This window comes from Delphinus delphis, chromosome 4 (assembly GCF_949987515.2).
Source record: "Delphinus delphis chromosome 4, mDelDel1.2, whole genome shotgun sequence".
NCBI lineage: Eukaryota > Metazoa > Chordata > Mammalia > Artiodactyla > Delphinidae > Delphinus > Delphinus delphis.
The window spans coordinates 131,595,440-131,611,430 of NC_082686.1; the positions used below are offsets into that span (position 1 = coordinate 131,595,440).

At 36.9% G+C, this 15,991-nt stretch overlaps 1 protein-coding gene across 1 annotated transcript in view; it reads left to right on the forward strand.

Annotated features, from left to right (window-relative positions):
• The window catches only part of MRPL3 (mitochondrial ribosomal protein L3), a 60,377-nt gene that overhangs the window by 29,104 nt on the left and 15,282 nt on the right, over positions 1-15,991 (forward strand). The window contains exons 7-10 of the mRNA XM_060011467.1: positions 993-1,101; positions 2,499-2,576; positions 4,112-4,189; positions 14,982-15,858. Coding sequence (XP_059867450.1) covers positions 993-1,101; positions 2,499-2,576; positions 4,112-4,189; positions 14,982-15,134 — 418 coding nt within the window. The 3' untranslated portion in view covers positions 15,135-15,858. The remainder of the gene's footprint in view (positions 1-992; positions 1,102-2,498; positions 2,577-4,111; positions 4,190-14,981; positions 15,859-15,991) is intronic.

Genomic DNA, 15,991 nt, shown 5'->3' on the forward strand with positions numbered 1-15,991 from the left:
AGATTTTTTCTCTGATTTTATTTCTCCATTGGCTTCTGATTCAAACCTTGAAACCAAGATCCATCTTCTAAACTTGTTCAGCATTTAGAGCATTATTACTGTTTTATTTTGTGTTGTATTGTATATTGCTGCCTAGCACATTACCCTAAAATACAACAGCCTAAAACAACAAACATTTATTACCTCACAGTTTCTGTGGTCGTAACTCCCAGTACAGCTTAGCTGGGTGCCTCTGGCTCAGGGTCTCTCACGAAGCTGCAGCCGAGGCAACAGTCAAGGCCGTGGTCATCTCAGGGTTCAACTTGGGAAGAAGTGCCTACAAACTCATTAACATGGCCACTGGTGAGCGTCAGGTCCACAGTTGCTGGCTAGAGAGGTCTTTGCTGCATAACTCTCCATAGGATAGCAGCTGGCTTCCTTCAGAACCGAGAGTGCAGAGATGGAAGCCAGTGTCTTTGTAACCAAGAGTCAGAGGTGACATCTCATCTCTTCTGCCATAGTTTATTCCTTAAGAGGTGAGTTGCTAGGTCCACACAGACTCAAGGGGAGGTGATTGATCACACAGGGGCATGTGTACCAGGAGGTGGGTTTTTTCAGGGTTTTTTTTTGTTTTTAATTTTTATTGGAGTATAGTTGCTTTACAGAAGGTGGGGGTCTTAATGGTGGCCTGCTGCATTGCTTACAAGTACTGTGAGCTTATAAAATGTCCCACTTTTACTGTGTTGTGTCATAGGATTAGGATGATAGAACTGCTTAGCTTGCTGTTGTCTCACAATCTTGAACTAATCATTTTATGTAGAATGAGACTCCAGGAAGGGGTGCAAACCAGGACAGAGATAAAGGCACGTTCATTTGTAGTTTTGCTTGTATGGCCTTTTCTAGTTATTTGGATAAGGAACTTAGCTAAAAACTCTAAGGTACTATCAAAGTATACAGTTGGGGGTATTTTATCCTCTGTTCATTATGTAAATTCTAATGTTTATCTTGTTCAGTATTGGTAAAGGTTTCCAAGGTGTCATGAAAAGATGGGGATTTAAAGGCCAGCCAGCTACTCACGGTCAAACAAAAACCCACAGAAGGCCTGGAGCTATTTCAACTGGTGTAAGTATAACTTAGTGATCCTCTTTTTAGTACTAAAGATTCAGCTTTTGTGTATATGGTGCTTTAGTCTGTCCTTGGGATCAAGTCACATTATTTGAATCTTACTCCAGGTGGGTCCTAATAAAAGTCACACATTTATGGGTCCTGGCCTTACTTTCCAGAGCCAGACTTGAATCATTTGGTTATATCCTACGTACTTACGGCCAGTGTTCTCAGTACTTGTCTGCCTACTTTCTTTCCCATCTCTGTCTCCCATCCTACACTCTGAAGTCAGCTGTAAGTGATCAGGGATCAGAATGCCCTGCCATCTTCCCACACTGCTTCCTTCACAGATTTGTTTTTGCCTTAGAAGAGACCATTGGGAAAAGTTGTCAAGGACAATATAATGATGAAGGGGAAAGTAATAGAGAAAAAATGGAGAAATAGACAATAAGAGCATAGGAAGGAGAGAAGGAGATTTGTACTGCTAATTTAGTCCTACTGAATATCTCTCCCAGAGGTGTATCATAAAGAGCCTGGGGGATTCTTACTCTTGGGTGGGAAGAGTATGGAAGGGCTCAGGAGTGGCACTTAACTAGATATACTTTTTTGTTAATACTTTTTACTTTGGAACCATGTTAATGTTTTACAAGTTCAAAGTAAAATAAAAATGGGGGGGAATCCATAATGGAATATAATTAGAAAATGAACATAACTATTTCAAATGAGTAACAGAACCTCACTGAAGTGGGGGACTAGAGTGGACTAATAACTCAAGTAACTTGTGAACACATAGTTGTTGGCTGTATACCCAGAGTCTAAATTTAAAATGTACTATGTGCATGTGTTGAGTGTTAGTTAGCCATTCTGAGATAATTTTCTGTGAATTATAGGATTGACCAGATAAGTGAATATATTGATAATGGAAGCTAAGTTTCTCACTATTGGTGGTAACTAACTCTCTCCTTTAGTCACTTTGCAGAAGGATAGTAACATCAAAAGCCAGGGTGGGAGAGTAGGACCATTCCAGCAGCTGTGGACTGGATGGAGTCCAAGTCAGTTAATACAGAAGATTTGTGAAAACAGGCCAGGCAGTCCATTTTTTCTTTGAATGGTGATGTTACATGTTTTTATGTCCTTCTCAGCCATTATTGGCTCAGTTGCTGCTCTCTTGTTACTGAATTTTTCTCCTAAATATGTTCTTAGTCTATATTTTTTTGTTCTAATCTAATTTAGAAAGGGAATTCTCTAGGGGTAAATGTGACTAAATCCATGTTTAGTTCTTTACTGGGGGCTAGCAAAATGGAGGAAAAAATAAAACATTTTAATGACATATCTTATTTGCATTTTGGTTTGATTGGTACTGTGCGAAATTGAGAATACTGCTTAAAAGTGCTACTTTTGTTTCTCTCCTTTAGGATGTTGCCAGAGTCTGGCCTGGAACCAAAATGCCTGGGCAATTGGGGAACATAGATAGGACAGCATTTGGACTGAAAGTAAGTTTCTGGAGTGGCTTTTTATAGGAGTGGTTAAATTAGTGCCTAAAGGCAAACGCACCAGCATACATATTTAACGTGTGTCTGCGTATGGTGGTTCTAATAGGTTTTACAATTATTGAGGGGTGGGGGAAACGTGTACTCTGTGTGTGTGTGTGTGTGTGTGTGTGTGTGTGTGTGTGTGTTGGAGTTGTCATATATGTTCATTTAACATGCAAGCCATGGAAAATGCACTCATTAAAAAGAAAAAGTTAATTGTCTACTATTTGACCTGGAAGATTTCCACAGTGTTGTTGCATGAAAAAATAGAGATTCAGAGCATTACGTATAATACTCTTATAAAAGAGTAAACAGAAACTCCCTACATGTATATGTCACCATGCCATGTAAGCACAGAGAAGAGTAGATGGTTATATATCATATTGCTTTCGATTAAATGTCAAATGTGTGGGTGGATGTGGGTGAGGAATAGGAGAGAGGAAGACAAAATAGGAGACAATCAAAATAGGAAAATAGAGTACTAAAAAAGCATGTGGTATATATCCATTTTTGTAAAATAATTATATATTTAAAAGGGGCGGGGAGTTAAATTCACTGTCTGCTAACTTGAGGAACATATGTAATATCTAAGTGAAAATGAGTTGTACATAATAGGTGCCATGTAATTATATTTTTATTAAAACAACTAATCTGTCTATATGTGTGAAAAGTATAGAAAGTACAAAAAAGAAAATAAGTCATTCAAAAGAACAACCCCCAAAGACAACCACTGGTAACATTTTGGTACATATTCTTTCATTCTCTATTCTAGATGTATTTTATTTATAAATTTTAACCAGCAGAAGTTTTAAAAATTTTATATAATTAAATCTAAGGGGTTTTTTTTCCCCTCTTCTGTTACATTTATACTTGCCATAGACAACCATTTGTATCTGTCTTTGTGCATTTTCTTTTCATGTATGCATATGTGTGACAGGAGAGAGATTTCAGTTGCCCTAGTATTTAACGTTTAGCCGTGAGCTATGGGTCAAACTTGATTTTACCCCCAAATACTTTTTCAATACCATTTCTTGACTGTTCTCTCATTTGTGTAAATGTTTTTCCCACATGAAGATCTGTTTGAAGGCCATCTGCTCAGCACACTTTTTAAAAAAATAAGACCCAGAGAGGTTGCGGCTTCCCAGTTTCTAGTTGCAGCAAGCTCATGTTAACTAAGAATAAAATATTAAATTGAATTTTCATGTGTTATTCTTAATGGTGCCAGGAGAATATTGAAATATCGAAGTAGTCTTGATCGTTCAGTCACATTTATACTTAAAATGAGAGTTTTCTACCACTTACATGAGACATATCTGTTGTAGTATTACAGTACAAGTCATCCATAGGATTTGAAATTTTTATTCTCATTCAATATTTTGAGGTGCTAACATGATTATTTCTTTACAGGCTACTTATAGCCTCAGCTTTTGTTTGTATTGATATAAGTATATTCTAATATTTTTAACTCTTAAGGTTTGATTTTATTTCCACTTCAGGTGTGGAGAATAAACACAAAGCACAATATAATCTATGTAAATGGCTCTGTACCTGGACACAAAAATTGCTTAGTAAAGGTATGTATAACTCTCTTTATTTTCCCTTGTTCAGAGATGTGGATGTGTGCCATAAGTTCTCCTCTCACCCATAAATGTGTCTTGAAAATAAGTAGCTGTTTCTCGACATGTTCTTTGCTATTTTTTCTGCTTTTTAGTAGCACCTGAGTGAGAAAATTGCACAAAATAACCTATAGCCTATGTCTCTAAAACCATAAACCTGCACAAAGGGTAGGTCCAGTAAGAGGTTCTTTAGAAATACAAAAGGATATTAGCAAAACTACTTGCAAAAATATCAATATATCTCTATCCTTCCAAAAAATAACTTTTTCATTTTTTAAGAGTACTTTGACATGGGAACCAGAAGTATATGTGGTGGAAATAAAATGAGAAATGAGAATCAACAAGAAAGGTGGTTTGAGGTGGACATTTTAAGGAAAGATTTATTATTATTATTATTACTAGCATTGCTCTGTTTTCCTTAAAAATACATTTTTATGTTCAAAACATGAAGAGAAGAAAACATGTTATACAAGATAGACTTGAAAAAACATTCTTAAGCTCTCAGAGATTTATTTCCATCAAATAAAATACAGAATAAATATTCAACGTGGGATTTAAGTCAACATAATACAAAATGAGACATCACTTTTGAATTTTCCATTCTGAAAATAAATTTGTAGTTGAAGTGATACCAGCAGTTCCCCAAAATAGATTCTTCATTACTCTTCCAACAATAACAACAAAATTAGGCTGAAACTTAACCCTCAGATTTTTCAAAAAACCTGTCTTTTTCTATGTATTCTTTTTTTTTTTTTTTTTTTTTTTTTTGTGGTACGCGGGCTTCTCACTGCTGTGGCCTCTCCCACTGCGGAGCACAGGCTCTGGACGCGCAGGCTCAGCAGCCATGGCCCACGGGCCCAGCCACCCCACGGCATGTGGGATCCTTCCGGACCGGGGCACGAACCTGTGTCCCCTGCATCGGCAGGCGGACTCTCAACCATTGCGCCACCAGGGAAGCCCCTTCTTTTCATTTCTTAAAGTAGGTTCCGTTACTAGCATAAGGTACAATATTTGTTTCAGTCTTACAGTAATTAAAATTCCATTTCTGGAACTCCTCACTTTTTTGACTAGAGTATTCTCATTTTTTTTTTTAAAGAAAAAATGCATTTGATTAATTCTTGCAGGATTTTTTGGTCTTTTTTTTTTTTTTTTTTTAAGTTTGCAGTTTTTTAGGTTTAAGTAAGTTTTCAGGCCCCTGGTGACCCAAGTCATGTACATAGTAACAGGTACTTGAAGCCAGCACATTGTCATTGTGCTTTTCCTAACATTTTGGCCTCATAATTCAGTGTATTCCTACCTCCAGATTTATTACATTGTTATAAATATAACAACCTAATAAAAAAGAAAAAAGGAAAATGATCATTTTTCATAATAAATTATACTGGATAGCAGATGAAGTTTTAAACATTGTCAAATCCTCCTTTTCTCCCCATTTGCTGTATACAGTTCTAGGCTGGCTTCCAGCTGAGCCTCACTGTTGCTGTGACTCCTCAGGTTCACCTCAGCATCTTCCTTGACTCCAGCAGGGATGAACAGGTGAACTGCCTTGAAAAACCATATGTGCAGGGTTCTGATCTGGCTGTTATAAATAGTTTATAATCAACAACACTTATTACTCAGATTTTTCCACGCACTTCAATAAAGATTGCCTCCAGAAACTCAATCCATTTAATGGATGGTGGCTTGCTATCACTGAAGATATTCAGAAGGTACACTGAAGGCAATTCCAAAAGAGGAGTCCAAATACATTTTGAGAAACTATACCATCAGAGAAATGTCTAGACACTTTGAACTGTTAACACACTAGGTGAATATATTTCCAACAAACAGATTTTGATAAAAGAACTCATCTTGAAAAAAAAATCTTTGAAATATAGTGCCTTTTAACGGTCTTTTATAACCTTAAATGTCTGTCCCAAACATTAAGGTGTGGGTTTGGGGGAGTTTTTTGTGGGCTTATGTTTTAAATGCCAAAAGTTTGGTAAATCTTCTGAAAACAGTCACCCCACTTTGTCCATTCTTCCCAGTGATCCCATAGCAGGTGAATAAGCCCCTTGCCATTGGAGGTTGAGGCTCGTCCTGCTGGACAGGCAGCCTTACTGGCACCCACTCACTGCACAGGAGCTTTTGGTTCCATCAGAGTACAGAGTACAGGGCTGCCTGTCATTCATTCTAAAGTTAGTAAGATAGTCTTAGGGATAACCAACCTGTTTAATTAATGTAAGCTTTTTGTTCTTTGGATTCACTAATGTACTAAGAGAGCCTAAAGAACTGTTATTTACAGCATAGTGTACTGTAATATTTGTGTGTGCTTGTCCCTATATCCTAATTTATAATTTAAGTTTATTTTCAGATTTGCCTGTTTTTTGTGTGTGTGTGTCCTACCTCCAGCTTCCCTAAAAAGTGTTTGAACTGGTTTGCCGATATACATAAATATAAAAAGAATGAGAGGGAGTCCTGAAGGCAGGGAAATAATAAAGCCAGGGATAAGATTCAGTGCACAAAAACATGTACCAGCAAATTCGGGACAAGATGGTGGAGAAGAGGGACCTTGAGCCCACCTTCTCTTATGAGCACACCAAAATCACAACTAACTGCTGAACAATCATCAATTAAAGAAAAAGCTGGAACCTACCAAAAAAGATATTCTACATGATATAAAAAAGAAACCACAATGAGATTATAGGAGGGGTGCACTAGTGATGTAATCAAATCCTTTACTACCTGGCGACACAAAAACTGGAGAATGATTATATCACAGAACTTCTCCCACAGGAGTGAGAGTTCTGAGCCTGACGTCAGCCTCCCCAGCTGGGGGCCTGGCATCAGGAAGAGGAGCTCCCAGAGCATTTGGCTTTGAAGGCCAGTGGGACTTGATAGCAGGAGCTCCACAGGACTGGGGGAAGCAGAGACCTCACTCATAAAGGGCACATGCAGAATCTCATGCACCTGGAACCCGGGCAAAAGCAGTAATTTCATAGGAGCCTGTGCCAGACCTACCTGCTGGTCTTGGAGGGTCTCCTGGGAAGGTAGGGGGCAGCTGTGGCTCACCCTTAGGACATAAAAACCAGTGGCAGATGTATTAGGGAGTATTCATCTTCATGAACTCTTGCTGGAGGCTGACATCTTGCTTGGGTCATTAGCACCAAAACCTGGCCCCACCCAACAGCCTGTAGGCTCCAGTGCTGGGACACCTCAAGCAAACAACCAAGTGGGCAGGAACACAGCTGCATCTGTCAGCAGAGAGGCTGCCTAAAGACTTCCTGAGCCCACAGCTGTCTTTGGACACACCCTTTGACACGGCCCTGCCCACCAGAGGGTGAGGAATCAGCTCCACCAACCAGTGGGCTGGCACCAGCCCCTCCTGTCAGGAAGCCTGCACAAGCCTCTAGAGCAGCCCCATCCAGCCAGGGGCAGACACCAGAAGCAAGAAAACTACGATCACACAGCCTGTGGAACTGGGTCTGCAAACAGACTGGTCCCTGATCCTTCAGGGATGAGAGGGAAGTGTACTGCTGGGACATACAGGACATCCCACCTCTCCAAGGTTGAGAAATGTAATTAACCTACCACACACATAAAAATACAAGTAGAAATTTAGACAGACTGAGGTGGCAGAGGAATATGTTTCAGATGAAGGAACAAGATAAAATCCCTGAAGAACAGTGAAGTGAAGTGGAGGTAGGCAGTGTACTCGAGGAGTTCAGAGTAATGATTGTAAAGATGATCCAGGAATTTGGGAAAAGAATGGATGCACAGAGCAAGAAATTAGAAGTTTTTAACAAAGTCAGAAAATATAAAGAGCAACCAAACAGAGATGAATATAATAACTGAAATGAAAAATACACTAGAAAGAACCAGTAGCAGAATAAATGAGGCAGAAGAATAGAGCAGTGAACTGGAAGGCATAGTAGTAGAAATCACTGCCGTGTAACAGAATAAAAAAGAATGAGAAGAAATTAGGACAGTTTAAGAGAACTTTGGGACATCAGGCACACTAACGTTCCCATTGTAGGGATTCTAGAAAAAGGAGAGAGAAAGGGCCTGAGAAAATGCTTGAAGAGATAATAACTGAAAACTTCCCTAACCTGGGGAAGGAAACAATCACCCAAGTCCAGGAAGCGCAGAGTCCCATAGAGGATTAACCCAAAGAGAAACACACCAAGACACATAGTAATCAAATTGACAATACTTAAAGATAGAGAAAATATGAAAAGCAGCAAGGGAAAAGGTATAAATAATGTACAAGGGAACTCCCATAAGATGGTCAGCTGATTTTTGAGCAGAAACTCTGTAGGCCAGAAGGGAATGGCATGATGTATTTAAAGTGATGAAAAAATCTACAGCCATGAATACCCAGCAAGGTCCTCATTCAGATTTGATGGAGAAATCAAAAACTTTACAGACAAGCAAAAGATAAAAGAATTCAGCACCACCAAACCCGTTTTACAACAAACGCTAAAGGAACTTTTCTAAGGGGAAAAGAAAAGGCCGCAACTAGAAACAAGAAAATTATGAAATGGAAAAGCTCACTGGTAAAGGCAAACATAATAAAGGTAAATTGTCCACACACAAACTAGTAGGGAGGTTAAAAGACAAAAGTAGTAAAATCATCTGTATCCACAATACACAGTTAAGGGATACATAAAACAATTAGATGTGAAATATGATATCAGGGACCTCCCTGGTGGTACAGTGGTTAAGAATCTGCCTGTCAGTACAAGGGACACGGGTTCAAGCCCTGGTCCAGGAAGATCCCACATGCCGTGGAGCAACTAAGTCCGTGCACCACAACTACTGAGCCTGCGCTCTAGAGCCCATGTGCCTAGAACCCGTGCTCCACAACAAGAGAAGCCACCACAATGAGAAGCCCATGCACTGCAACCAAGAGTAGCCCTTACTCGCTGCAACTGGAGAAAGGCTGTGCACAGCAACAAAGACCCAACGCAGCCCCCCAAAATAATTAATTAATTAAAGGAAAAAAAGAAATAGATCAAAAACAGTAATCGTGAAGGGAGGAGAGTACAAATGTGGGGTATTTAAAATGCAGTTGAAATGAGATCAGCAACTTAAAACAATCATATATATTTATATATATAAACACACACACTGCTATACTAAAACATAGTAACCACAAACCAAAAATCTATAATACATATACACACAATAAAGAAAAAGGAATCCAAACATAACACAGATAGTCATCAAATCACAAGAGCAGAGAACTAAGAAGAAAGGGACAAAAGACCTACAGAAATCCAATAACAAAATGGCAATAAGAACATGTATATTGATAATTACCTTAAATGTAAGCGGATCAAATACTCCAATCAGAAGGCATAGACTGGCTAAATAGATACAAAAACTAGACCCGTATACGTGCTGTCTACAAGAGACCCACTTCAGATCTAGAGACACACAAAGTAGGGATGGAAAAAGATATTCCATTGCAAATGCAAATCAAAAGAAAGCTGGAGTAGGAATACTCATATCAGACAAAATAGACTTTAAAATAAAGACGGTTACAAGAGAGAAGGACACCACATAATGATCAAGGGATCAATCCAAGAAGAGATATAACAATTGTAAATATATATGCACCCAACATAGGAATACCTCAACATATAAGGCAGATGTTAATAGACATAAAAGTAGAAATTGACAGTAATAATAATGGGGGACTTTAACGCCCCACTTAAATCAATGGACAGATCGTCCAGACAGAAAATCACTAAGGGAAACACAAGCCTTAAATGACACATTAGACCAGATGGGCTCAATTGATATGTATAGAACCTTCCATCTGAAAGCAGAATACACATTTCAAGTGCACATGGAACATTCTCCAGGATTGATCATATGTTGGGCCACAAAGCAAGCTGTAGTAAATTTAAGAAAATTGAAATTGAATCAAGCATCTTTTCAGACCACAACTCTGTGAGTTTAGAAGACAACCAGGGAATTCCCTGGTGGTCCAGTGGTTAGGACTCCGTGCTTTCACTGCCAAGGGTGCATGTTTAATCCCTTGTCAGGGAACTAATATCCCACAAGCCACCCGATGCAGCCCAAGAAAAAGAAAGAAAGAAAAGAAAACAGCCACAAGAAAAAAAACTGCAAAAAACACAAACACGTGGAAGTTAAACAGTATGCCACTAAACAACCAATGGATCACTGAAAAAATCAGAGAGTAAATCAAAAAATACTTAGAAAATCATGAAAACGAAAACACAATGATCCAAAACCTATTGGACACAGCAAAAGCAGTTCTAAGAGGGAAGTCTATAGCAGTACAATCTTACCTCAGGAAACAAGAAAAACATCAAATAAACAACATAACCTTACACCTAAAGCAACTAGAGAAAGAACAGTTGAAACCTAAAGTTAGCAGAAAGAAAGAAATCATGAAGATCAGAGCAGAAATAAATGAAATAGACACTTTAAAAAAAATCAATAGAAAAGATCAATGAAATAAAAGCTGATTCTTTGAAAAGATAAAATTGGTAAACCTTTAGCCAGGCTCATTATGAAAAAAAAGGAGGGCCCAAATCAGTAAAATCAGAAACGAAAAAGCAGAAGTTACAGCCAATACCACAGAAGTACAAAGGATCATAAGAGGCTGCTACGAGCAACTATATAGCCATAAAATGGACAACCCTGAAGAAATGGACAAATTCTTAAAAACGTGCGATCTCTCAAGACTGAACCAGGAAGAAATAGAAAATATGAACAGACGAGTTACCAGTACTGGAATTGAATCAGTAATTTTAAAACTCCCAACAAACAAAAGTCCACGACCAGATGGCTTCAGGCAAATTCTACCAAACATTTAGAGAAGAGTTAACACCTGTCCTTCTGAAATGATTTCAAAAAATTGCAGAGGAAGGAACACTTCTGAACTCATTCTATGAGACCACCATCACCTTGATACCAAAACCAAAGATATCACAAAAAAAGAAAAGTACAGGCCAATATCACTGATGATCATAGATGCAAAAATCCTCAACAAAATCAAACCAAATAAAAAAGAAAATCTAGCCAACCGAATCCAACAATACATTAAAAGGATCATACACCATGATCAAGTGGGATTTATCACAGGGGTATAATGAATTTTCAGTATCTGCAAATCAATTTGTGTGATACACCACATTAACAAGTTGAAGAATAAAATTATATGGTCATCTCAATAGATGCAGAAAAAGCTTTTGATAAAATTCAACATCCATTTATGATTAAAAAAACTCCAGAAAGTGGGCATAGAGGCAACCTACGTCAGTATAATAAAGGCCATATGTGATGAGCCCACAGCTAACATCATAATCAACAGCAAAAAGTTGAAAGCATTTCCTCTAAGATCAGGCACAAGACAGTTGCCCACTTTTGCCACTTTTATTCAACATAGTTTTGTAATTCCTAGCCACAGCAATCAGAGAAGAAAAAGAAATAAAAGGAATCCAGATTGGAAAAGAAGTAATTAAATTGTCACTTTTGCAGATGACGTGATACTATACATAGAAAATCATGAAGATGCTATCAGAAAACTACTAGAGCTCATCAATGAATTCTGTAAAGTTGCAGGGTACAAATTAATACATAGAAGTCTGTTGCACTTCTATACACTAACAACAAAAATCAGAAAGTAAAGGAAACAATCCCATTTACAATCACATCAAAAACAATAAAATACTTAGGAACAAACCTACCTAAGGAGGCAAAAAAACCTGTACTCTGAACATTATGAGACGCTGATGAAGGAAATTAAAGAAGACACAAACAGATGGAAAGATATATGATGTTCTTGGATTGGAAGAATCTATATTGTTAAAATGACCATACTATCCAAGGCAATCTATAGATTCAATGCATTTCCTATCAAATTTCCAATGGCATTTTTCACAGAAGTAGAACAAGAAATTTTAAAATTTGTATGGAAATTTGTATGGAAACACAAAGGACCCCAAACAGCCAAAGCAATCGTAAGAAGGAAGAATGGAGCTAGAGGAATCAGGCTCCCTGACTACAGAGCTACAGTAAGCAAAACAGTATGGTACTGGCACAAAAACAGACATGTAGATCAATGGAACTAGATAGAAATCCCAAAAACAAAGCTGTGCACACATATGGTCAGTCTACATCAAAGGAGGCAAGAATATACAATAGAGAAAAGGCAGTCTTTTCAATATGTAATGCTGGTAAAACTGGACAGCTCTGTGTACAAGATTAAAACATTCTCTAGCACCAAATACAAAAATAAATTCAAACTGGATTAAAGACCTAAATATAAGACCAGATACTATAAAACTCCTAGAGGAATAAACAGGCAGAACACTCTTTGACATAAATTGCAGCAATATCTTTTTTGATCCATCTCCTAGAGTAATGGAAATAAAAACAAAAATAAACAAATGGGATCTAATTAAACTTAAATGCGTTTGCACAGAAAAGGAAACCATAAAATGGAAAGACAACCTGCAGGATGGGAGAAAATATTTGCAAAACGATGCTACCAACAAGAGATTAATTTCCAAATGTACAAACAGCTCATACAGCTCAATATCAAAAAAAACCAAACAACCAAATCAAAAAACGGGCAAAAGACATTTAATGTCTAAGTAGACATTTCTCGGAAGAAGACATACATGTGGCCAAAAGGCATATGAAAAATAATGCCCAACGTCGCTAATTAGTAGGGAAATGCAAATCAGAAAAAACTATAATGAGGTATCACCTCACACCAGTCAGAATGGCCATCATCAAAATGTCTACCAATACTAAGTGCTGGAGTAGGTGTGGAGAAAAGGGAACCCTCCTACACTGTTGGTGGGAATGTGAATTGGTGCAGCTACTATGGAAAACAGTATGGAGACTTTTTAAAACTAAAAGCAGAGTTACCATATGGTCCAGCGATCCCACTCCTGGGTATATATCTAGAGGAAACGATAATTTAAAAAGATACATGCACCCCAATGTTCATCGCAGCACTATTTACAGTAGCCAAGAGATGGAAACAACCTAAATGTCCATCGACAGAGGAATGGATAAAGAAGCCATGGTACATTTATACAATGAAATACTACTCAGCCATAAAAAAAGGAAATAATGCCATTTGCAGCAACATGGATGGACTAGAGATTATCATATTAAGTGAAGAAAGCCAGATAAAAGATATTATACGATATCGCTTATATGTGGAATCTAAAAAATGATACAAATGAACTTATTTACAAAACAGAAATAGACTCACAAACATAGAAAACAAACTTATGGTTACCAAAGGGGAAAGGGGTGACGGAGGGATAAATTAGGAGTTTGGGACTAGCAGATACAAAGTACTATATATAAAACAGATAACCAACAAAGACCTACTGTATAGCAAAGGGAACTATACTCAATATCTTCTGATAACCTATAATGGGAAAGAATATGTAAAAGAATATGTATATATGTATAACTGAATCACCTTGCTGTTTCTTGGGTATAATAGATCTATAAAAATTTGAAAGTACCTGAGAATTCACCATTTAGGCAATTTATAACTAAATTTTCACAGTTATCAAATTTGCACAGAAAGTTTTGTTGTTCGTTTTGTTGTTTATCTGCTTGGGTTTTATTTTCAGTTACAAATTCTGAGACAATTGAATTGGTAAGAATTTGACTTTTTTTCCCCAAGTTAAAGTTCACCTCAAGATTAGTGGATTGGAAAAAAAGGTTAAACAAGTATATTTTCTTCTGGGCAACTTACTGATAATTTCTTGGAACAATTTTAATGAGAAAAATTAATATAGGTGTTTTTCTGTACTTAGCTATTCCTAGCAGCTGTGTACTTACTTCAACCATATTATTCATTTCTTATTGCCAAAATGAGTATGCCTTATCTTAATCTGTTTGTGTAATTACGTGTAATTGTTTTTTTACTTCTCTCTGAATGAAGGCTGTAGAGTGAGTCAGAAGCTTTAAAGAACCCAGTGTTTTCCAAAAATATAACCCAACATTTTAGATCATATCAATATCTGTACTATTCCTCAGTTAATGAATTTACAAATGTAATTAGAATATTTTTAGAATATAAAGAGCTAATACAGCTGTTTTCAAGACTTCTGGGTTTATTATTGTTTCTGTTAAATACTATTCTGTCCTTAGCTTCTCAAAGAGAACACTACTTGTTAAATACAAGCTAATTTCCTTAACAAAACTTGATATTTTGGGTTATGTGCTCTTAGAATTAAGGCTAACAAAAGTACTAGGTAAATTTTATATTTTTTAACCCAAGCTCAAAAATTTATGGTAGAATATAGAATAATAAAAATGTAAGTAGATAATAAAATTAATAATTGAGATGTAGATAGTAATACCTTTTAGGTATATAGTTTATATCAGTTATTTATATTTGAAAAATCAATTTGGGTATAATTGATATTTATGTAGTAATTGTAGAATATAATTTATTCTGTTGGGCAGTTCTGTTTATGGATAAAATATAACCAGAGTAATTTTAATCTCATGAGATAGCTGATTAACTTGAGGAAGGTTATATTTCTGTCATTGAATTAGTTTATTGGAATAAAAATACATATATAAAGTAAAAGGAACTCAGTGTATAACAGCTGTTTTATTCACATTAGAAAATTAAAGAACAAAAAACAAAGAAAAAGGAAGAGCTGTTCTGTGATTATGAATAAGTAAACCAGAATATCTTTAAATAACTTAATTGGTATCACTTATTAATAAGACCTTTGCTTCCTCCCCCCAGATCAAAGATTCTAAATTGCCTGCATATAAGGATTTCTGTAAAAATCTACCATTCCCAACATACTTCCCTGATGGAGATGAAGAGGAGCTACCAGAAGATTTGTTTGATGAAGACTTGTGTCATCCTGGGGCACCTTCTATTACGTTTGCCTGACCTGGACATGACAGACTCCCACATGTCCTGTGAATTCTGATGAGCCAGAACAATAATATAACCAGGAATTATGTTTTCTTTTCTTAGTAACAACATACCACACTGGTTATCTTTGTCAAGGGCATAAATTTATCATTCATCCTCCAACTGAATTTCATTTAAAAAATTACCACATTAAGCAAACCCGTTAAGTAGATTGAATATGCCAAATTTAGATGGACCGGCAGTTTGCATATTAGTAAAATCTTTGTAATTTGTGGGCTTTGTCCTTTTTTTTACTATGTATTTCTCAAGTTATCTTAAATGTTTATAAATTTAGCTTCTTTTACTAAAGACTTGTCTGTCTTTGTGAAAGGGTGGTTGTGGAACAGTGTCAAATCATATGGGGACTATGGTGTTACCTATTTAGGTAAAAGAAACTATTTCCTGAGTCCTAAAAAGAAAAAGGAATTGAGATTTTTATCTAGATTATAGAAATGTTTATGTCATAGTTAAAGGCCTGACACAATAAGATCATAAATTATGGGTCTTATTTACACTTCTGTTGGGAGGTATAGTTATTTTTTAGTTAGATCACTCAACTATAAGACAGGTGTAATTATTTTTCCTTTTTTTTCAGCCATGCCCTGCAGCATGCGGGATCTTAGTTCCCTGACCAGGGATCCAGTCTGCCCCCTGCAGTGGAAGCTCAGAGTCTTAACCGCTGGAGCGCTGGGGAAGTCCTGTAATTATTTTTCCTTGATGCCTTCGAAAAGGGGTTTGAAATGGCCTGGGTGTACATTCAACAAACTTTTTTTTTTTTTTTTTTTTTTTTTTTTTGTCTGAGTTGAGTCTCCATTGTGGCACACGGGCTTTCT